The sequence below is a fragment of the Tachypleus tridentatus genome, chromosome 8 (assembly GCF_004210375.1).
Source record: "Tachypleus tridentatus isolate NWPU-2018 chromosome 8, ASM421037v1, whole genome shotgun sequence".
Taxonomy (NCBI): Eukaryota; Metazoa; Arthropoda; class Merostomata; order Xiphosura; family Limulidae; genus Tachypleus; species Tachypleus tridentatus.
In genome coordinates this window covers 144,790,314-144,814,553 of record NC_134832.1, presented here as the reverse complement: position 1 = coordinate 144,814,553, position 24,240 = coordinate 144,790,314, and the positions used below count along the sequence as shown (strand labels likewise).

General features: G+C 33.0%; 1 protein-coding gene and 1 long non-coding RNA gene across 9 annotated transcripts in view; one reads left to right on the top strand and one right to left on the bottom strand.

Moving 5' to 3' along the window:
• Positions 1 to 5,834: 5,834 nt before the first annotated feature.
• LOC143223686 (uncharacterized) lies at positions 5,835 to 14,497 on the bottom strand. The gene is made up of 3 exons (XR_013013045.1): positions 14,392 to 14,497; positions 9,576 to 9,710; positions 5,835 to 6,007 (listed from the first exon to the last, which is right to left on the bottom strand). It is a non-coding gene; the product is annotated as an uncharacterized LOC143223686 (long non-coding RNA).
• Positions 14,498 to 14,961: 464 nt separating this feature from the next.
• The window catches only part of LOC143223677 (uncharacterized), a 41,423-nt gene continuing 32,144 nt past the window's right edge, over positions 14,962 to 24,240 (top strand). For 3 of the 8 annotated variants that reach the window (XM_076451956.1, XM_076451951.1, XM_076451950.1), the window contains exons 1-2: positions 15,335 to 15,565; positions 17,806 to 17,933. In XM_076451956.1, the coding sequence (XP_076308071.1) occupies positions 17,907 to 17,933 (27 nt within the window). In that variant the 5' untranslated portion in view covers positions 15,335 to 15,565; positions 17,806 to 17,906. Of the gene's footprint in view, positions 15,146 to 15,334; positions 15,632 to 17,803; positions 17,934 to 24,240 lie in introns of those variants that run through there. The other 5 variants (XM_076451955.1, XM_076451953.1, XM_076451954.1 and 2 more) reach the window with 3 other exon arrangements.

Sequence of the window (24,240 nt, the reverse complement as noted above, 5' to 3'; positions counted from 1 at the left end):
AGCCAAAGCAAAAATATTCTAAAATCTACTGGGATTGGAGATGCTCGATCATGCACGTAATTGTGTCTGGAACTGATTAGCATCAGCCCTTATATCCAGAGGGGGGTGAGGGGAAGAGAACAATAACATTTGAACATGAGAATGCCTAAAGAAGAGATGAGGGAAAGGCTGAATAACATATAGGGAGAAACTTTCATCAGAAGTGTGTCATGCTCCTACTGGTGTAAGTTTGCTTCATGTGAAGATGTAGTTGAATCACGTTAAATGTAAGGTAAGTGGCAAATTCAAGGCTAGTGTTGAGTGAAAATTTTGCTCATATAGATGATAGTCTTTTACACCATATGGGGGACATAGATTTTAAACTTTGACTTTTTGTTAGATAGAAATAAGATAAGATAAAACATCAACATAATTTATTGGTTAGTTTTGAAATAGAGTATGTCAGAGATCTATGTGGCAAATGCATCTCGCTTTCTAACTGATAGCTGCATAGGCAAAGAAGGTCAAGTGTGTGAAAATTATACTTCTCTGGGAATGTCCATAATATGCTGTTATCAATTTACGTTAGACTGTGCTTAAAAAGTGGTAGTAGGTAAGTTGTCAAAGACAGAAGATTTAGAGAACTTACGTCACGACTGGCATATAAGAAAAATTTAAAATTTTATTTGAATATTTTTTTTAGTAAATTAAGATATTAAAACTTGTAAAATATTGGTTTATCATCTACATTTTAACACGAAGCTTGTTTATACAAGTCAATGATAATGAAATTAGATTTGATTTTGAATGTAAGTCTACAAAAGGTGATACATATACTTTGCGCTCTAACCGAATGACAGGTCGTCTGTCACTTGAACAAGAGAAACTGGTTGAACTGTACATAAAATGGACTTTCATTTCATTGGTAGATTTTCGATATTCTTGTTAAAATAGCCAGAAAGGTATGATTTATTATATATGAAAATTTCACACAGTAATATATATATATATATATATATGCATATCTTTATTGTATTTTGTTTTCTTTGAGCCATTTCATTATTTATTCTTGCCACACACAAAAAAAAGAGTGAAAATGCTTGAATCTTTGATACAGATTTTGTTATTTTTCTCTTGTGAAGTTTTATGAATAGTATTTCTAGGTATATTAATCTAGACTTCAGTTTCCTGTTTGAATATATACTAAAGACTTAAATATCTCAAATATTTTTTATTTTGCTTTAGCTTAAAATACTTTTCCAATTGAGAAATATCACAAATAATATAAGCATAAATACAATGGACAAAAGAAGAAATTTAAACAGCAGAAAGAATATGCCAAAAATAGAGAAAGATAAACTCTTTTTTTATTATTCGTCTTGAAACAAAAAGCGAAGATCAGCCCAACGATTGGCATTCAAGGTCTGTTCTCAGTAATCAACAAAAAGCAAGTGTTGTTACTTCAAACAAATCACTTGACATAAAATGTCAAATGATAATAATACGAAAGGCAATTACAATCTCATGGCGTATCACGTTATAGAAAAGTTGACTACTTACAGCCAAACTTAAATACTACTGAAGGGACATGCTCAAAAAACGTACCCGAAAATCCACAAATGCTCAATGGTTTTGATGTTGGTACCTCAACTGGTAAGAGTGTATCAGCTGAAAACATTGAGTTAGGCCTTTACAACACCCTAAATATTTTTCAATTTGTCTTTTAAAGTATTTGCTACAAATAGGTAAATACAGTAAACGTGACTGACTAATTTGAAGTAATATTAGGTGAGTTTTTCACTGTTTTCTATGTTCACTTCTCGCCAAGACCGCAGTTGCATTACTTTCTATAATTAAAACTGCAAGAGGTTGGATACTAACAGTAGGTTGGAAGAAACTTTATGACATGCTCAAAGGTGCATGAGAGAAGTGCCTTCGTAAGAAATGCTATACTGAGTAGCGCGAACTCGTGAGACATTTTTTAGCAAACTGAATATTCTTTCAAAAGCAACTAAATGGAAAGATATTCTAAACAAGATTATATATCACGTTCTTTCCATAGGGGAGATAACTTTTCGTGTATCATGACAAATAATCGATGTTTATATAACCAATCCTGTCTTGGAGCCCATGGCAACTCTCGACGGCTGTGTGGGTCAATACTGGAAAGAACAGTGTGCTATCAAATCGCCCATCTATCCCTGTTCGAAATTCCAACCGTAGTTTCGGATTTTGACAGTTATACTTGCCAATTTCTGCACCATTTTAATTTGCAGTAAACATATTTTTTTTTCAAATTTTTATTTATTTAATTTTTTGTTACCAATAAACATATATCATAAGTATTTAAATATTATATTATATATTGTATAAACTGTTTAATTTTATATTATTTACTAAATTTGTTATTGCGAAACTAAATTGCGGCCCGGCATGCCCAGGTGGGTTAAGGTGTTCGACTCGTAATCTGAGAGTCGCGGGTTCGAATTCTGGTCACACTAAACATGTTCGCTCTATCAGCCATGGGGGCGTTATAATGTGATGGTAAATCCCATTATTCATTGGTAAAAGAGTAACCCAGAGTTGGCGGTGGGTGGTGATGACTAGCTGCCTTCCCTCTAGTCTTACTCTGCTAAATTAGAGATGGCTAGCGCAGATAGCCCTCTAGGAGCTTTGCTCAAAATTTCAAAACAAACAAACAAACAAGCGAAACTAAATTAAACAATTATGTTTGTAATAGCACCAATATTATGCATGGTTAAATTAAGCACAAAGATATATAATGAGCTACCTGGCCTCTGTCCCGCTCTGGGACAACAGTAACTCTACTGATTTTCAACAATAAAATCAGGTGTTCGATTTCTCTCTGTGGACACAGCAGATAACTCGATGTGGCTTTGCTATAAGAAAACACACACACGCTATAAACAACACAAACACACACATTTAGGCTTTACCCACTACGGATATCGAAACCGGGTTTCCAGAGTTGTAAGTCTACAGATATACCGGTGCTCCACTGGGAGTTCATGTTAAGTGAATTTATCAAGCAAAATTTTCATTTATTATAAATATACTTTAACATTTGGTTATTTATTACATTAAAATTAAAACTCACTATTTAATGTTATATACAAGAATGTTAAGAAGACAACGCACAATTTTTTTTTATTTTTATAGTTAAGCGCAATGCTACACCAAGAGTTATTTGTACTATGTACGGCACTACTACTGAAAACCGGTTTGTAGCATTGTGATCCACAAACTACCGCTCTGTCACTTGGGCGTTACAAAAAAAAAAAAAAAAAAACACAATAAAAAACACATTACCTTTTCCTCATACGCATCGAGGCTACATAGCAAAAGTTAGTAGGCGTTGCCTACAAGTAGTTTGTTTGTTTGTTTTAGAATTTCGCACAAAGCTACTCGAGGGCTATCTGTGCTAGCCGTCCCTAATTTAGCAGTGTAAGACTAGAGGGCAGGCAGCTAGTCATCACCACCCACCGCCAACTCTTGGGCTACTCTTTTACCAACGAATAGTGGGATTGACCGTAACATTATACGTCCCCACGGCTGGGAGGGCGAGTATGTTCAGCGCGACTCGGATTACGAGTCGCACGCCTTACGCGTTTGGCCATGCCAGGCCCTACAAGTAGTAACTTATTGTTAGTAATAGTACTAATATATTTAACTATTCACTTATATTCTCTTTTTTTCGTACGACTTTATTTATTTATTTTTTTAATTTACAAAATTATAAACTTCTAAAACTGAAGGCTTTCATGTATTATTTTATTCGAACTTCCCAAAAATATTTTATTTGCCTTTGTTCATCACAAAAATTGGTCACTTCAGAATCTCGTGTCTTTTGTTTGTACATTTGTCACAAATCCAAAACTTAAACTCTAGAAGTAGATAAAATTTGGGGGCCTGTCATGGCCTAGCGCGTTAAGGCGTGCACTTAGTAATCTGAGGGTCGCGGGTTCGCGCCCGAGTCGCGCCAAACATGCTCGCCCTCCCAGCCGTGGGGGCGTTATAATGTACGGTCAATCCCACTATTAGTCGGTAAAAGAGTAGCCCAAGAGTTGGCGGTGGGTGGTGATGACTAGCTGCCTGCCCTCTAGTCTTACACTGCTAAATTAGGGACGGCTAGCACAGATAGCCCTCGAGTAGCTTTGTGCGAAATTCAAAAAACAAAACATAACTATTTATTGTTTTTAAATTTTATTTTATATACTTGTGTATTTGCAGGTATAGTCTGGCATACTTTCTTCTTAAGTTCGCTATTTCATGTGCCCCCGCTAGTACAGCGGTATGTCTTCGGATTTACAACACAAAATCAGGGGTTCGATTCCCCTCGGTGGGCTCAGCAGACAGCTCGACGTAGCTTTGCTATAAGAAAACACACACAAACACTCTTTATTTCATTCCAGTTTTTAGGTAGTACAACAAGTACGAAAAAGTCTCTGTGTGTTTGTTTTTTTTATAACAAAGCCACATCGAGCTATCTGCTGAGCCTACCGAGAGGAATCGAATCCCACACTTTAACGAAAAAGTGAACCAGGGCCCTATGGAATACGTGACGCAGTATATTCAGTTTATTCATGTATCATTATGAATGTGAAACTTGTAATAAATTAGGAGATTGTAATTTGCCCAGCATTTTTCATTTGCAACAGCCTTTACAATAAAGTGTTTTCAGATTTTAAACTGAGTGAATAAAGATGTTAATTGCACTGAGTTAAATTCATTTTCTGTTTTTATGATCATTGAAATATAAAAATGAATCGCAAAACTGACGTTTTGTCTAATAGATATGTACAAATATATAGATTTATGTAAGGAACTAAGCAGTATTTGATGTACAAAGTAATTAAAATAGGATTTGTACAATTTAAAGATTTTTCATACACTTGAAAAAAAAAAACATTGGCTGCTAGGATGGTATTTGTAATGGGGAGAGTTTTTAAAATTGTGTTCTCTTGAAAAAAAGAGAGAGGATCTGATTTTGATGTTTTGAAACTTTTGAGGGAAATGGTATTATTGGAATATTTGTTTTTGGACTTAATAATAAGACTCAGGGGCACAAATATAGTTTTTCAAGGTAGGAGCTATCTTCAGCTAAGACAAGGTGCCTTCACGTGCCATGGATGCAATTAATTTAAGCCATAAGGGAGGGCTTGATGAATATTGGAATGATATGGGTTGGTTTTGAATGTTTTATTTTAAAATTTAGTTAACTGGGTGAGACTGCCTAAGTGGATTAACAGATCCCTTACTGTCTTTAAATAATATACAAATATATATATGTGCATATAATTTATTCTGTTTACTTTTAAATAATCTGTGAAAAAAGTAGATAAAGTAACACAGTTCATGTTTTCATATTAAATTCATACTTTAGAAAAAATAAATATTTACATTGTTTAACATGATATTAATTAGCCTGTATTGTTAGCAAGAGTTAGGTAGAAACTGTAATAGTGGTACTATGAAAACATGGTATTTTGATACTGAACTTTTGGATATGTGGTTCTATACCACAGTTTCTATCAAATATACAGGCTGAATAGATTACATTAAAATCATTTTGCTGCATCACTGGAACTTGTTTTGTGTTTAATCTGTCTTGGGCAGTTGTTAAGTATTGAATTTTTACGTATTTCATATATTGCTTTGTAAACACCTAACTCTTTTTGTTATACTTTTTTTTTAGTTTTACAATAACTGAAATACTTTTGTTAAAAATAATGAAATGTGAAGTTGTAGAAACCACAATTTTATAAGATATTACATAGTTCATAACCTTTAAGGTATATTTCTTTTAATAAACATATTACATCAGTTATGTCGAGTACATCTTTATGTTAACCACAAAATGATCCATATATATTTGGACTAAGTATAACAAAAATATATATATGCTATTTGACAGAAGTCTTCTTCATTACAGGTTACAGCAAATAATTAGAAGTTGGTACTGGCTGAGAATATGGACCCAGATATTTATGGGGAAAATAACCAAGTCCTGTTTGGGTAATAAAATCAAAATAATGGAGACATTAACTGTCAATGTCTAACCCTTTTATTGAGACTAAACTGAATATCTCAATGATTTACTGATTAACTAACTCACTTTTTCATGACATAATGACTAATTCCTTCTAGCAAATAAACCTCTAAAATACTAAAAATATAGCCTACAATACTGCCTCTTATTGGATTAAGAAGGCTCTCAAAAAATATATTAACACTAATAAAATAATACTTTAGACTGCCCAAGTCTTTTTGGTGGTTAGGAATGCTATATGGGATTTTTTTTTTGTCCTTAATGTTTAGTTGCTGTCCTGCCATTGAGGGATTTCTCCTTTGGTAGGTGACTGAGTGGAACCACTGATGAAAGAATACTTTATTGACCTCTGGAATCTTCAGCAGTTTGACTTTACACTGTCAAATATTTCTCTGAAATTATCCAGTTTACCATTCTGTTTGAAGACACAGTGTATGACCTTTGACTTTAACAACGTTTTTTCTGGATTATGTAAACCACATCATTTATTCTTTTCAGTACAACATATTATCCTTCTTAACACCCACTTAACTTTGGGGTTTGTCTTCTATTATGGCAGGGATTTGTACAGCTGTATTATGTCACTTTGATGAAATCCAATTTTATCAACCAATCTATCAGTGTTGATTTAAATCATTCCTGGTTAGTCATTTGTAATATTAATTGTATTTTTTAACCTCTCTGTGTATTATCTTTAAGATACTTCCATATGTGATCACAGAAGGCCCTTTGGCCCAAACATCAATGGTTACAGTATGTTACCTGTAGCTTTATGTACTGCCATTCAATAACACATTAGTAAGAATGGAAAATATTGATCCAAAATTTCCTGATGTTCATCCACATAAGTACATAATTGACATAAAAGTATTTGGTTATATCTTTATACCATGCTACTGGGAAGATACATAGAGGGTTGTTTTTATACTTTTTTTATTATTATTCCAATGATCTGATACATTTTCCCAAATAGGGTATACTCAAAAATTTGTCTCTGATTTGAGTGAAGTGCTTCAGATTTTGAAACAAATTTCTTGATGAGTTTCCTTGCTAGAGTTTGTGCTTCCTGGTTAGATCCTAAGAGTATCTTGAAAGAGTATATCACAATCATGATATATTTATTCTCTACCCTCACTTTATGGCAGAAAAACCAATACATTTATAACTTTCTCAAGTGACGCTCCAACAAATACACTGTTGTAATCACCCATGCTGGTTCATGTATGGACCTTTTTTGCTTGCACCATTGTTCACATGATTCACTGTGCCCATTACATCTTTGTCTTTGATGTGTATTTTTCTGAACTTTTCTTCATACACTGAATACCTGTTTGGTTTATTGAGGTTTGCTGGTTTCTGTGGGACTGTTTAGAGATATTTAACTGTATATTGACTAAAATGCTCTTTTTCAGGTGATATTGGAGACTTTTAATTGTAGTTTGAGTATAGTATTATATTCATGTAAAATAACATAGACTAAGCTTTATGGTATTTGGCTGAAGGAGAATTATTCATGGAGCTTTACATTTAAGTGTTGGTGCAAACTGACATTAGTTTTGTAAAATGATATTACAATATTTACAAAATTCATTTCTTGCTGTGTACTCTGGATTTAAGTGAGTTGTTTTTAAACTCTTAACTTAAACAGCAAATCATGACTAAATGTGGCACAACACAGAAACATTTTGTTGTGAAAACTCTATCTGATGCTCCCAGCAAGTATCAGTATTATAATGAAGCATACTTTTCATCAGGTATCTCAAAAGAAGGAGGCAATTTTGGTAACTATGGATGAAACAAACAAATAGTATGTTACACACAAACAAAAGTTTTTTGCATCATGAAGGTTTCTCACAACAATTATTCTTACTTTTCATTTGATGGCATTTCAGAGCTTCTGGTGCAGATATCCCTCGAGTAGCTTTGTGCAAAATTCAAAAACAAAACAAACAATCCAGAGCTGCTAAGAAAAAATGTTTCTAGGAAATGTTACAGAGAACTCTATAAAGTGTAGAACTAAGATATATCAGATGACTTAGGATACTAGTGTTGAAAGGTTTTGTATGAAAGAATTTTGAATGCTCTAAAATTTGTGCCACAATAGGTTGTAATTAGTAACTCTCAAGTCTTCAAACAATGTAATCTTTCCATATACTGGTCAGATTGTGGAAAAAAGGTTGTTCTCTTTGTTAGGTAATGGTCACAACAGAAAGATGGAGTTGTTTAAACAATGTGATTTCCTTATTAGACACTGGCCAGATAAGATGAGAGTAGGCACAATTCTTGAAGGTAATGATGTTCTATCATATAAGATATGCAGTTGTTTCTAAAAGAATCAAACACACATTGCAAGAAAATAAATTCCAAATTCCTCTTAGTAAACTGCTTAGTTTGGGATCAAAACTTTTTTATATCATCACTTTGGAAAAGAGGAGATTTTCATAGAAGTTGGAAGAGGAAGATGGAGCTGATGAAGACTTTTTCATTAGATACATGCAATAGAGATAACTGACAATGTTACCTGCACTGCAGTAGATTGTAAAGAATCAGTGGTTGAACAGTTTTTGACATTTGTCAAAGACAACTCAAAGCAACAACACACCTACATTTACTCACATTTATGAATGATACCTTCATATCTGTTGGTAGCTAAAGACACCATCAGTATCGGAACAAAATCACTTTTTCTGAGTCTCCATTCTGTTTGATAGAACTCTTAAAAGGTGTCATCAAAAGGACCTCTAACTCCATAGTATTTATTCAGAAATGTCAGGTATACTCAATTTATTCCAGCTTAGATTTCTGAAGAACAGTCTAGTCACAACAAAATGTGGGAAGAAACTTCTGTTGAATAATTAGCTGACATTAAAATGTTAAAATCTTCTCATTCATGGCCACAAAAGTAGTCTGAACTTCAAAAACATATTGCTACAAAAAGGAGGTAATATTTGTGCTAGAAATAAATAACCTTATAACACCAAAATATGTTTATTTCGTAAGACACTCAACATTTCACTTTAGAACTTCTTTAGTTTATATTTAATTAATTAATTAATGTTCCCGAAGGAGTTGTAAAGCAAAATGTTGAGTATCTAATTAAAAAAAAACATTTTTGGTGTTATAAGGCCATTTATTTCTAGTATTAGTACGTTTTCTATACACTAATATGCATTACAGAGGTAAAATTTACAGACTGTTACAAAGTAGCTTCAGAAGAATCTGCCTCTTAATAATACTTTACTGAGAAGTAGTTCATGCATTTGACCTTTAATGCAGAAAAAAAATGATTATACTTTAAATCTGGAAACATTGTACTGAAAACTTTTCAGGTAGCTGAGGAATAGTGAGTGAATGCTTCATGGATGAATGGAATAATATATTGGTTAAAACATAATCCTGAAAGCTGAAAGAAAAATTTTAGAAACTTACAGTGGATCATTACTGATACAAAAGTTTACAAAGCAAGATGAATGATGGAGAGAACAAAAACGTTTTGTCCAAATTGGTGAAAACAAATTTGTCTTACTTGTGACAGTGCTGAAGCTCAAAGATGACTGGAAGCAAGACAATGCTTACACAGGACCAAACAGGTAATTTCATCATTGTACTTAAATTGATGAAGGGTGCAGTTAAAATTAGTGGGGCAAAGTTTCAGAAGTACCTGTAATAAAGACAGTACTAGAACTAGAAATTCATGCTTATAATGTATACAGACATGTGAAGATGAATAAAGGGAATTAGAAGTAAACAGTTATATTCAATGAAGGTGCCTATCATGAAGTAATGTTATAACTCTGAATAACAGAGTCATGAAAATGAATGAAATAAAGACTGGACATGAAACAAACAGTTCTAATCATGGCAGATGTACTACAAATACAGTTTGTGTGCTTGTTTTTACTTATATGGTGCAGTTATAGTTGTGTTCTAGTATTTGACATAAACTGAAGATATTTTCTTTATACCTTTATTTTCAATGTTAGGTTAAGAGTTTGAGCAACACATGAAAGTACATTTTATTTCAAGTTGTTTTTATTCTTCCAACATACACCTTAGAACGTAGCATTTGTACACATTAAACATGGATGAATTTAAAGTGTAGCACTGACTCCATTGATTAAGGTTGAAGTGTTTTGGAAGCTTTATGGCTGCAATCTGGGTAAGATCTTCCATCTCACACTAGTATTTGTATAGTTCAAACTAATGTTATATGTAACTTTGGGTTAGTTTCTGTTATCTTTTGTTTTATCTCATTCAGTTGAACTTACTAGAAGACTTACATGCACTGACAAGAGCATCTTATTTTCTAGTAGTCTTCTTTACCAATTATCAGTCATAAACACATAATTACTTGCCCATTGGGTTTTATATGGTAATGTATTTTTATTTGCAGTATAGCTTGTGACAATTATTTTAAATATTTGTTATTTGTATAAACTTGTATCTGGTCTAGTTCTTGCAACATATCTACTTCAACGCAGTGTGAAATGCACATCAAGGTCCGTGACTCTTGTGTTGTCATTGGGCCTAACTTTTCTTTTTCTTACTGTTATCTGAGTTATGATGTGCATATATAAAATAATGTAATGTCACAAATAAATACAAATATATTATATTCATACACCACATTCTGCCACTTCCTACTTCTGACTCGATAGCAAGCAATAACCAATTTAACTTGAAAACCCATAAATTTAAAATTCTAACTCTCTCCAAGGACTGCAACTTTCTCTTGCTCTCAAAAATTTTTAAGCTACACAGTCATCCAACATTTCAACAAAGAATTCAATATATTATTATACCAGACTGTCTTTTAACATAAAATATACCAAATACCAGGAAAAAATTATACACTGCCTTGCAAAAGTATTCACCCCTGCAAAAATTTCACTTTTATCTATTTATCTCAGCTTGCAATAATGAAATTTGCAAATGGGAATTTATATTTAGAATCTATATAATGTACTCCAAACTGAAAAACGTAGAAAATGCTGACATTATATAAGTAGGTTAAATTTTCAAATATAATTTTAACATTCTCAACTGCATAAGTATTTCACCCTCTTACTGCAGCAACAACCCTAAATCAATTCAGATGCAAAATATTAGTTTGAAAGTTTATAAAGTTAGTGTAATGGTATCAGTCTGTATATAATCAAAGTGGTTTAATTTGACATCTGAATAAATGCACCTGTTTCTTGGATATACAAGACTGTACATTGCAAATATTAAGTTATTAGGTTATTTAATGTTTAATGATTATTTACTTTTCATAGCAAGAGAGTTGGAGATAATTATTTTAAAGGCAATAGTTGCTTGAAGTTTTGGTGTGAAACTCAGAAAGAGTCGTATGTTGTGTATACGGTTCAGTTGATGTAGTAGTGTTGACACCAAGTTACTCGAATCCTCATTATTTTTCTTGTTATTTTTATGAGTATTATTACACTATAGCACCACTCACATAGTTTATAGAAAGTTCAAGGTCTCAGTAAATTTGCTATATTAACTCACTTGTGAGTACAAGTATGTAGAGAAAAGGTAAAGTGAAATTCAGTCAGAAAGGATATAAAACACGAAGTTAGCCGACACATGAGTGATTAACTGTTACAGGTGATGTTTTAAAGTAACTTTCACTGTTTAACAGAGAGAAGGAAAATAATTTGTCTCGTAAAAAGGTGTTCTACAGTAATTGAACTCGTTTGTGCAGACTTCGACGAAAAGGAGACAAGTATTTAAAGTTCGAGGTATAACTAGTGTCACCTATAGGGTGACATTAGTAAAGCTATTACAAATTGTATAGTGAGAATAAGAGATAGAAAATAATAACTCGTCTTTTCAATTGGGTTCTAAACTAACTGAACTAGCCTGTGTGGACTTTTGGCAAAAAAAGAATTATTTAAAGTTTTTGATATCACTGTGATATCCTATAGTATAAAGAGTTTTTGTGCATACATTTCACTTGTTTTAAATATATTATTTTAAAACAAGTGGATTGCGCGTGCTGTCTATTAATTACTCAAACTTATTTCTAACATGTCAAGACACCTACTGTAGAAGAATCGCAAGCCCATATACATAATACTCTTGACACTGTTCAAGCCACAATCCACATAATGATATGATGAACCAACCATGAAGACCAAGAAGTGAGATAAATACTCTCATCTCTTTTCTTCTCATATTTAGAGTTGGATTGGAATGAAACAGTTACTTAGACCTCATATAACTCCACTACATTGTCTATTGTTTATTGTTCATGTCAGCTCACCAGAAGTTTATTGGTGATGTACAGGTGCAACTGGTTGATATGTGTGGTGTACTTTAGCATGCATATTAACTGCTGTAACTTCTATGTTAATAGACGAACTCCTCAGAACACAAGAGTAGTTGTATTCCAGCTATTGCCAAGAGCCTTTCATGCTGTTCGCACATACCAAAAACACACTATTTTAGTTTTTTACCTCTTCCGTGATATGGTAGCCTTTCACTGTTGATGTGTAAAACCTATATGCCGTAATTATTCAAGACTTTAACCATTTCACATATTTTTATGGAAACTGTGTGATATTAGCTATGTGTGGAAGGTAATACACCATTACTACAGAGAACAGGTAAGTCTCAGCCACCTTTGTGAGCTAAATATTGATTACAAGTATATTCAACAAAGGTTGTATAATTATGTCCCTGGGAGTGCACTAAACATTTACAGGGCTGTTGCTGCAAAGAACCAATATTCATTTTTAAAATTTAACTAAACAGAGCCAGCATTTTTTTTTTGCAGTGAAACATGTCATACTGTTCACACCAGCAATAAAATAATCAAATTGAAAGAGGCTAAAAGAACCACCATCAAACATAAGAACAAGTAAGGGTTACACTTTGGTGCTCTGCAGTCTTTGTTATGTAAAATTCAGAGAATCTCATACATCAGAATTCTGAAAACCACTAATTGTAAATCAGGCTGAAAACTTTTCTTTGTTGTTGTTAATAACAATCATACAATGCACTTTCCTACATTCATAACTGCTCATGCAAGAGCCATAGATTCCATAAATTCAAGCTATATTTGTCAGTCTGGATAATGTTTTACATTGTTGTACATCAAGGAGCACCTATGCTAGACCTAGGTCATAATAATGCTCTTCTTTATTGCTCCCAAAATGTTATTTATGGCATACATCTGCCAATTGAATTTCTTATTGTGTAACTTATTCTGGCAGAATTGGTTTCAACTATCCTACTATATGTATTATTAGAACATTCAATGAATGGAAGGGTCTCACTGTTTGGTAAGTCAAGTCATCTGCATTTATGTATTTTCAACCTGAGCTATTAAACGTTGCTTTGGAGTTTTTAAGGTTTGTCAAACAATTTCAGTAATGTATTATCCATTCGAACAATGAACTCTCTATCAGAAAAGTATTGATGAAAATCCTTCAAATACAAAGTATTTTATCTTCATTGTAAAGATTTTGCATTCTGATGATCACGAGTATATGACTTAAATATGCATTGCACATTTCACTGTATTTTCGGCCAGGTGGTTAAAGCATTCGACAAGTAATCTGAGGGTCGTGGGTTCAAATCCTTGTTGCACCAAACATGTTCACCCTTTTAGCCATGGGGGCGTTATAATATGATGGTCAATTCCACAATTCATTGGTAAAGGAGTAGCCCAAGAGTTGGCAGTGGATGGTGATGATTAGCTGCCTTCCCTCTAGTCTTACACTTCTAAATTAAGGACGGCTAGCGCAGATAGCCCTCGTGTAGCTTTGCGCGAAATTCAAAACAAACAAGCCAAATATTCCTGCTACGTTTTCTCATATCATATCACCACAGAAGAGACGGGCGACAACAAACACTGGCAAATTTCAGACACCCCAAGTAATCGAAAAAAGGAAGTCGTGAAGGTAGAAATGTGGCTGCACCTCTTATGACGTCGGAAAATAATCCGGCTGGCAAAATATACTGGTCGCTTTGCAACCCTGCTAGTTCTGCTTATGCAGTTATCACAGTCGATGTTCGCCCTGCAGATTCTTAACATTCTCAGTTAATGCTAGTGAAAAGGTAATTGACAGTTTATCGCACTTTCAACTCATGAGTTTATTTAATATGTGATATATCAGGGTACTATGGAATATAGACTCTAGTATCATGTTCAAAACGTATCACGTGATTTGGGTCACATGCCTGCCAAACTTCAATACTAAATTTAAGAGCACCCTTTAAACAAATTCACAACGAATACTTTGAAAGAACAGGATTTTCTCTTTTCGCCATTTATATCATTCAAAACTGATATTTTTTACATTTCATTAATTGGCATGCAACACTAGACTTACCAATCCTCTCGAATTTGCCGGGAGTATCCCAGAGTTGCATCGATACATTTATTCACGTATGATTAATTTACATGAGCGTTGCCATTAATCTAACACCTGGTGCGTCAGCCATAGTAAGAGTGAAAGATAACTTACGTGTTGTAATTAAAACACTTTTATTCTTACGTTTTTGTTTTTATAATCAATATGGATACTGCTGTAAAATATAAAAAAGAAGGAGGTAGTTCTTGTCCAGTTAGTGGTTGTTCAAATAATCGCCGCAAACTGAACATATGAAAGGAGTCTAACTGTGAAATACACAGACAATTACATAAAGATTGTGCTTTTTTAATCCCGTTTAAATTTTATTCTATGCCATCAGATGAAGCAACAAAACTTAATGGATTAAAGCTATTAACCGAAAAAAGTGCACGTTTGTTCCGATGGAATGCCTACAGAGATAAACCCCCACCAAAAGAAAAATTAGGCTATGAAACTCAAGCAACAACCGGTCCGCAGAAATTCTTAAAACATTCAGAAAGTTCAACTGTTAAAAATAGCAAATTGGCAAGCTGCATTGGCAATCAGTGTGGAGAAACATGCGATTTCATGCAAAGTGAATTAGACAGTTCGATTGGTGAAACAAATATTATTATTTCCGATAACATTTGTAACAAATGTTACCGAAACTGCAACTTCGTTTACATAGTGACAAACTGGACCTTAAATTTCACAATGACAATTGTTATGCAAAAGAATAGACAGATGTTCGAAGGTGAGTTAGCGCTTTAATATAATCAGAACTTTATAGTTGAACCAAAGGATAGAAGGAATAATAAATGAATATTAAACAAAACTATAAAAGAAATAAAAGTGGAATTCGCCACCTCACAAAATTATACATGAATCTGTTGTTACCTTACTGTTGGTTTGAAAGCACTTGCATAATTGTAAGTAGTACTTACAAGTTACAGCGTTAATAACGTGTATAAATTATAGGTGCTGGCTTTATAAACATTTATACGCATATGAAGTAAAGAAGTAGTTGACTGAAGTTATATCGGTTTCTACCCAGTTGTATTAAATGGGCTTGTTGGTAATTTGGACCGTGTGATTAAATTAGTGTGTTGTTAGTTCATTGCTACTGTATAACTTGTATGAGTGAACACTATCCAGAAACTAAGACCAAATTGTCGTACGTAAAATGAATGAAGATTAAGTCATTTACTTGTAGGGTTTGTAAATAAATGTAAAAAACAAAGTAAGTACTAATACTACATTGATTACAATTATTTTATGATTCCCTATCCATAAACAAAATTTATTTTCATATGATAGTTGTTACTGTTATTACTTAGTAATTTCTGATGTCTAATCCAATTAATTTTACTATTTTGGTTTTTTTCATGGAAAGAGCTTCATTGTTGTATTTCAAGTGTTATCAGATCATTATCTTGTTCTGTGATAGGTAAACAGTTTACTAAAGGTAAAATAAAGTCATTGTGTAGAACTGTGTTATTTCAGAACTAGTTGTATGTCAGAGAGATAAAATATGATGTTACTATTTATTGCTATGTCATAAGAAATCAGTTGTTATGAGCCTAAACACTATTGATCTGTTAACTTGACTTATATATTTATCATGGGTATTGGATGCTGTTGTTATGCGTAACTTCATTAACACATTTGTGGATGTAGAAAAATCTAAGAAAAATTTTATAAGATATTTACAGCTTAGTTTATTCCTTTTCCATAATATTATATCTTGCTTCTAATAATTAAGTCATTATATTTTATATTTCAAGACACTTTTCTACCTTATAGCCTCGTGCAAAAAAATCACTAACTGACAATTTTGTAGCCATTGTAAGTTACAAACTTGTAAGTTGTGTAAAGTGTTATAATAATTGGCTATATAATACTTCTTTTAACATGTGATATTTCAATGGTGTGAATGTAAAATATTTAACAATTAAAACAGGATGAATTATTAATAATTATAACATTTTAGCACTAGAAGTTATGGTAGAGTTTGTTTAGCTATCTTTAAAACGGTTAGACAAATAAAATGATTTTTTTTTCTGGTTTGTATAAACATTTTGTTAGCCTTCCATATCAGTGAAAAATCATACCTTTAATTTTAGTTGAAACAGATTTATTAGACTTGTAAGCTAGAATTATTGTTATGCTTTATTGTATGCAGGAAGATTTGCATATGAAACTGCATATTTAGTCATATGAATCATAGTTTATTAAGAATTCTGATAAATAGACCATATTACTCTTCATAAATTGTGTATGTAGTTCAGAATAATTAAAACTTCCCCAGAATAATCTGTTTTGGGCAGTGTTTCAGTAAGAATTGTTGTATATGTACCTTGAAAAGTGGATATCAAAGTATTTTCCTTTGCTCTAGTTTCTCTATTTCTTTTTTAAATTTGCATCATTAATCTGAACATGAGGAATGAAACATGGAGAAATTAGTAAGATTAGCTAGAGTGACCACAGCTTTTTATGGTATTATAAAGTTGATAGATATTTGTATTTGTTTCCTTTATGTTTAATAAATATGCTACATCATTTGAGACCTAGAGCAGTCAGATACATCTTCTTGATAACAAGAAACCCACTTGAAATAAAATTGTATCTCAGAACAGCTGGTATGGATATTAACACTTTTATTGATAAGAGCAGAACAACATTTTGACATTTCTTCAGATTAAGAAAGAGAGAGTTTGAAAGTGGCTCTTGCCAGACACATGCAGTATGGATGAGAGTATAAGTGGGTATGGGATTGTAGGAGATGTTGTAGGTGGATGTTAGGTTATTAATTATTGTAGATGTAAAGGTGTTCCCTTGCATTGGTTTAATTTTGGTTTTAGTTGTTTTATAAGTAGGGCTTCATTGATTTTGCATTTGTTTGTTTGTTTCCATACTTAGTATCTGGCAATTTTATATGGTTATGTTGTGTTTATTTGGTTTGCAGTGTTTATAAATGTGTGAAGTTTTTTGGTTTTTTTCTTGGAATCTAGTTTCCATTTTTCTGCTTGTCTCCAATATAGAAGTTGTGGCAGCTGTTACATTGTATTTTTTAAATTATGTTGGTGCACACACACACACATAGTATATCAGTAATTCTGATAGTGTCCTTTTATGTTTAAAGTATGTCTTTTAAGGGTAAAACCACACTCAACAGCTATGATGTACACATTTATACATATTTAAAAGTTTTACAAGAATTGTCTGGGCTATATTTTAAAAGGAGTTCAAATTATAAGAGAACTAGGATTGTAACATCTTTTAGAGCTGAAAAACAAAGTCAGTTAGTTGATATGAAAGTTTTACAATAATAAAAGTTTAGATTCGTTTTTGTAAAGGCTTTGTAATAACTTTAAATGTGATGCAAGTTCCAGTTACTAACTTGTTTCTTTGCAGTCTAACCACAAATGTTGAAACCATGGAAGTATTAAAGGTGAAGGATGAATATTTTTTGGATGGAGAGCAAGATGCTTTGTTGGATATCAAATTGATGAAAAATGAAGAGACATTTTCATTACTTGCATGTAAGTATAAAGAGTATTGAACACAGATTTCAAAAGAACCAGAAACTGGAGCACTTTCAAATAGTTAGTGTTCTGTTAAGTGGCATGACTAAATTTGGGGGAGGAGTGAAAGTCATCAGGAAAATTTTCAGCCAAGTTTATATTGTCATCACTGGCTGTACATAGATGCATATATAAATATATATAACAGTTTAAATGAGTTGAATGTTTTGGAAAGATAGGCAAAGTATATTACAGAGAAGGAAAGGGGCCAAACTTAAAACGTTTGAGAAACTGGAGTAGTTTTTTTTTTTTCAGGAGTAAAAATACTTAAAGAATTGTGAACAATTTAAAGCGCTTAAGTGTCTGTGTGTGTTTGTATAGATACATATATAAATCTACTTGATTTGTGATGATTGTTGTGCTAATTATTTTATCTTGACAATATTGGTAATAATTATGGAAACCACAGGTGATACAGGAGTCACAAACTGCACATGGTGCATAGTGGCAACTAAGTGGTCAATTTATCATTAGTACATTACATTTGTATCTCAGGATTGCTAGTATGGTTGAGGCTTCACTGGTTGGGACTTCTGTGAAGAGAGAGGGTGCATCAAAACTGGCTATTAAGACTTTATGATTTAGTTGATTAAGAATAGATTTAATGTTAAAAGAATCTTTGAGAAAGGAGCTTGGCTGATTTTACATATTTAGATAATACCCACACTATGTATTAACCAAGGTTATAGTTTGATAATTCATAGGCCGACATTGGTCATAGCAGACAATCAGGTTTGTGAGATTGTATTGGTTTTTTGTTTCATTTGTTGTTGCATTTTGTTTAATTGGTTTGCATGTATTTTTATTGGATTTGTGTGTATTAATTTATATTTGTTTGTATCTGATAAGATGTTCATATGTTGAATGTATTCATTTGTTTTCATTATGACCATAGCATTGCCTTTATCTGCTTTTAGAACCATACCAGTCATCCTCAGATACATTTTTACTTTGAGTGGGTTTTTCACATCATGAAGTACATTTCATTATTATGAAAAGTTAATGAACAATGTGGAAGCAGGACACTGGACAATATCATGAATATAAATTTATTTTCTTAACTAACATTGTTAATTTGTGGCTTCTGCTTACAGGTAAGCTAGCTCCCTTCGACACAAAAGCTTTATTTCTCATTGGCCTTTATTAAATTCTTAAAATAATTTGAGTGTCCATCCATATCTTACTAACTCAGGTCATGCTCTGATATTCAGCATTTTAAAATTTATTTATTGGTTCACTCGTGCCAGTAGTTTTAATGTAGTAGAACTAATTTAACTTTGCTTACGATGTGAACAAATAACCGATAAGCTACGTTCAGACTAAGTTAGTCACTTCTACAAAAGTCTTTAAACAAGACAAATCACAGTGCAAAAGTGCAGACACTAACAATGGATGAAACTAAAGACTATGGCAATCCCCTACTCCATTGACCAATCTGAGAGTCAAGAAATGAAATAGTGTATCTGTTCATATATTGCTTGTTTCTAAAAAGTGTGAGCAATAAACTGATTATTAGGATAATGTGGAAGAACTGCAGATTAAAGTACTGAATCAGTTGTGATAGAAATTGTTTCAAACTATGCAATAGAACCTAACTTAGAGGAAAATTAAATAAAACTATAAGAAGCTTTTTCACAGTTAAGGCTAAGAGATGTTCTTGCTATGCCTGTGAAAAAAGTGATCTTATTGAAACTTGTGGCCCAGCATGGTTAGATTGTTAGAGTGCTTGACTTGTAATCTGAGGATTGCAGGTTCAAATCCCTGTTATACCAAATATACTAATCCTTTCAGCCATGGGGGGTTATAATGTGAAAGTCAGTCCCACTAATTGTTAGTAAAAGAGCAGCCCAAGAGCTGGTGGTGGGTGGTAATGACTAGCTACCTTCCTACCGTCCCTCTAGTCTTACACTGCTAAATTAGAGACAGATCGCCCTCTTGTAGTTTTGTGTGAAATTTAAAAACTGCAAAGAAACAAAAACTTATTAAATCTTGGGAAACAATTTCACAAACAAAGAGTCTGCACAATCATAAAACTTTTCAGGGATACCAGTAAACAATCTGTCAGCAGTAATTGCCCAAACGTATTGAATAGTAAGGGCTGACAATGCAGCCATGGGATCATCCTGAAAACTAGAATAAGGCTTTCAGAGAACTTTGAGAAGTTTTATTGTTATTGGAAGTACTTGCATCATAATTGATGTTGATTGCAAATTTGTAGAAATGTTAACAGCATTACTGTTAACAAGAAAGTCTGGGTTATGGTGGGAAGGTAGAGCATACATGTGTTTCTGTGACAAAAGCACAATAAGTCACGTGGGAGATGAGACTGGAGAACTGTAGATAAGTTGATACATGCTCTATGTTGTGTTGAGGACATTCAATATTTTATTCATATGTTTGTGCAACCCATGGGAACAACTCAACTAGTGGATAATAACTGTTACTCCCTTGTAAGAAAATTGCCCAATACTATAAATTGAGTAAAAAATGTCAACAACAGTGTCCCTCAGAGATTATTCAGGTGATATCTAGAAATTATGGTTCTACCTAAATTATAGCAAGAGTGACCAGTCATGTGATTAGTACCAGTCACTCTGGGTAAGTGTGAGATTTTTTTGCATACCAAGGAATTTTAAATTTAGTAAGTTTGTCCAAATCTCATCTTGAGTGAATATAATTTTAACAAGATCTTGTAGGTATTCATGTAGACTAATGGTTTATCATGTATAATATTCAGGAAAGTACCCACTTGGTATATTTGTGTTTAATGTATATTAAAGTTTGTGAACTTTGTTTAACACCTTCGTGTCCAGTCTTGTTGTATTAATTTACATCTACATAGTTAATAAAAGATTCAATATTACTCTTTAATGGGTGTTTTTGAGCAGATACTCTGTTATCTGTTGTATTTATCTAATATAAGGTCTACATTTTCATTTGGATATGTAGTAAAGCTGTGTGAAGGTTTTGAGTTTCAGTAATTATGATCTTATTTAAATTGTGGTAATCATCTTGAACTATATTCAAATTTTTCTTTTTATAGCAGTTCTTGTGTCTTATTTATCTTGCTGTATATATATATATATATATATGTCATTTTCTTTGATAGATATTACTGTATCACTTTTGATATTAGCTTTTTATCATGTGTACATTGTATATAGTGAAGGGAGTGCTTTTGAGATGTTTATTTGTTGGAAGCTTTATTTTTACATAATATGGATGTTTTGAGCCATTGTGTGCGTGTGTTACTTCCCATGAAGCTAAATGTGCAAAGTTTAATTATAATGATTGAATATGACACATTACAATTTTTTTCTCTGTAATATTACTCTGTTTCTCATCATTTTTGAACAATGAATCTTCACTACTATTTCCATGATACCAGTCTTCTTCAGAAAATACCAGTGTTGTTCCTCTCCTTTTGTACAGCTTTCTATAAATAGGCTGTTGTCACAGAATTACAATTTGCAGATGTACAGGAACAGTAGCAGATATTTTTTTTTCATTTTAGTAGAAGCAGCAGTTGTTGGATACAACCATGTTCATATCTTATCAGTTTATCACCATATTCTATCACACCTAGTTGCTGAGGAACATTTATCTGCTCCTTCCTTCTCATCTTCTCACTATTGACTGTCATATTTTTTTCTGGTTGTCATTTAAATGTTTGTGCCTTATCAACTTGTTGCATTCAACTGTTGTATCCAGTTGTTGAGGGATATCTTACTGTTCCTTATTAACTTGTTGTTATAGCTTTTGGTATTCAGATGTTGAGCAGTGTCTAACTACCTCTTCCTTATCTGCTTGTTACTATAGTGTGAAATCAAGTCTCTGGTAAGAAAAATAATCCATGCTCTGTTTTAATTGTATTGGTGAAGTTCATGTTTTGTTTTCTGGAATTTGACGTTCTTGTGTGTGTGATATTGGCATGAGTGGGACTCTCAGATGATGGTATAGTGGAGGAGAAGCTTCATATGTTGGTATTCTGCTGTTTTCATGACTGTCAGACTTCAAGATATGAGCACTGTAGTAGATGCTATAGCTAAAGGTAATGGTGGTTGGCTCTACTTGTAATACTGATAGAAATGGGTTTTCTGATACAATACTTATCCTCCTCACAAGATCACCTATTCTTGTTCAGTGAGATTCTTTATATGCAAGGTATTTCTTTATGCATGCCACAAACCTTCTGCTTCCCCTATTAGAATTGGAAGATTCCAGCATGTTTCTCATGCAAGTCATCATTCATCACCTTATCAACAATAGGAGTATGACATGCTCACATAATTCCCTCTACACACTCTACTGAACTATCACTTCTTGTTTGGTAGCACTTGGGTTTGAATGAATTGATGGACTCATTTATTTGTTTAATGCTTTATGTTCAACTTTGTTTCCTTATGAAGTGGTTGTTTTTTAAAATAAGTTTCTTTTCCTTCTTATTCCCAACCCAGTAAGTCTACTAGATATAACACATTATTTATGGGTTTTGTGTCTCAGGTTTGTCATATTTTATCCTTTACCTTGTTCCTTATGCACTTTTCCTTCCTTATTGTATGAACAACCTTCCCAGCCATTTTTATTTCTTTTTCTTCCTCATGTGATATTCAAGTTCATGCTGATCACTTTTCCTCATAATTAAGTGAGGGGATTAACATGTTGCACCACATGGACTTCAGAACAGTTTGTACTTTCCTGCATTTGTGTTACACCCCATGGATCAGGTGTTCTTTAACTTGAATTCTGCACTGTCTAACCATGCTGACTTGGGCTTTATCATCTTCCATAGCTTTGTATGCTCACTGCTAAGATAGTATGTTCTGCAAGATCACTTATAGGTTCATGACCTTGTAATATTTTGCTTCATAAACATGCCATCCTCTCTTGATTTCCTCTGTTTGTGTTGTGGGTTACATTGTTCTAGTTCTGTCCTTGGCTATCTCTTATCCTCTCTTTTTACAGGGATGTTATTGTCATATAGATTGTTACAACCTATTACATGGTTGGAGGAGTTCATTGCAAGCAATAAATATTCTTTCAGTGCTGGATGTCAAGTTCCTGTATCAGTAGCTCAGAGCCAATCCTCATGGGTCATACATGGGAATTGGAGTGGTTCTCAATCCCCCAGTTCTTGGGTCTAAAGCTAAGATGGTATTATTTTCATCATATCCTTGTGCTAATGTCAGTACCCTGCAGGCGTGTTTTGGATGTAGTTGACCTCTGGAATATGGTCTGCTGTGCCTTAACTATTTTTACACCTAGAAGTACATCCTTTGTTTATCCACCTTTGTCATTGTGGAATTGAGTTTCAGTATATTTCTATGGTTAGAATCACTTAATATGTGCACCTCTCATTTTCCACCCTTATATCTTACCCTTATCTATATGTTCCACAGCTGGGTAAAGAGTATACCTGACTCAGGAGCTGTGCAGTTACCATCTTTAGATCTAAATTTCTCATTTCCAAGGTTATTCTTTAGATGCATATGGGGAGTATTTCAACCATTCCCTCAAACCTGTCACTCCTCAGTGTGGGCTTTTAGCTAATTTTATTAGAGGAGGTGAGTGCCATATTGAAAGCTATAATTTTCTGATATCGAAAATGTATTTTTGATAAATATTTACCTATTCGTACTTCTCTCTTTTCCTCACCACGTTTCTTCAGTTCTGACGTCTTCTGTCCAACTTTGAAGTGATAGTTCAGTAGAGGGGTGTAAGGGGAATCACAAGCATCATGTGAGTGTGTCACATTCCTATTAGTGAGAAGGTGACACAGGATGATTTGCATGAGAGTATGGGGAAGTAGAAGGATTTTGGCATGTGAAAAAAAAAAGTTTGCATGTAGAGGGTAGCACTAAACAAAAATAGTTAATCTTGTGAACCTGAAGTGAGTTTCTATTGGAAATACATTTTCAGTTTCAGAAAATTATAACTCCTGATTCCTAGATAGCAGTACTATATCAGGTATTATGATAAACAGGTATTGGCAGTTGATGGTATTTTTTAATATTATCAACTTTTGAGTAATCTGAATAAATATTCATCAGTTTGTGTTATACTGTAGGTATTAATATTTTATATTGTATGTATACAGTAGTTTACACAGTGTTCATCATATATCAGATTGATTAAGGTTATAGTATTACATACTGTAAACATACCGAGAACACAAGTTAGTTAAAGCACTAAGTTTTCAGCTTTTCTCCAGCTTGCATCATATTTATGAAGAATTTGTTAAACCAAATATTTTCATTGGTATTTT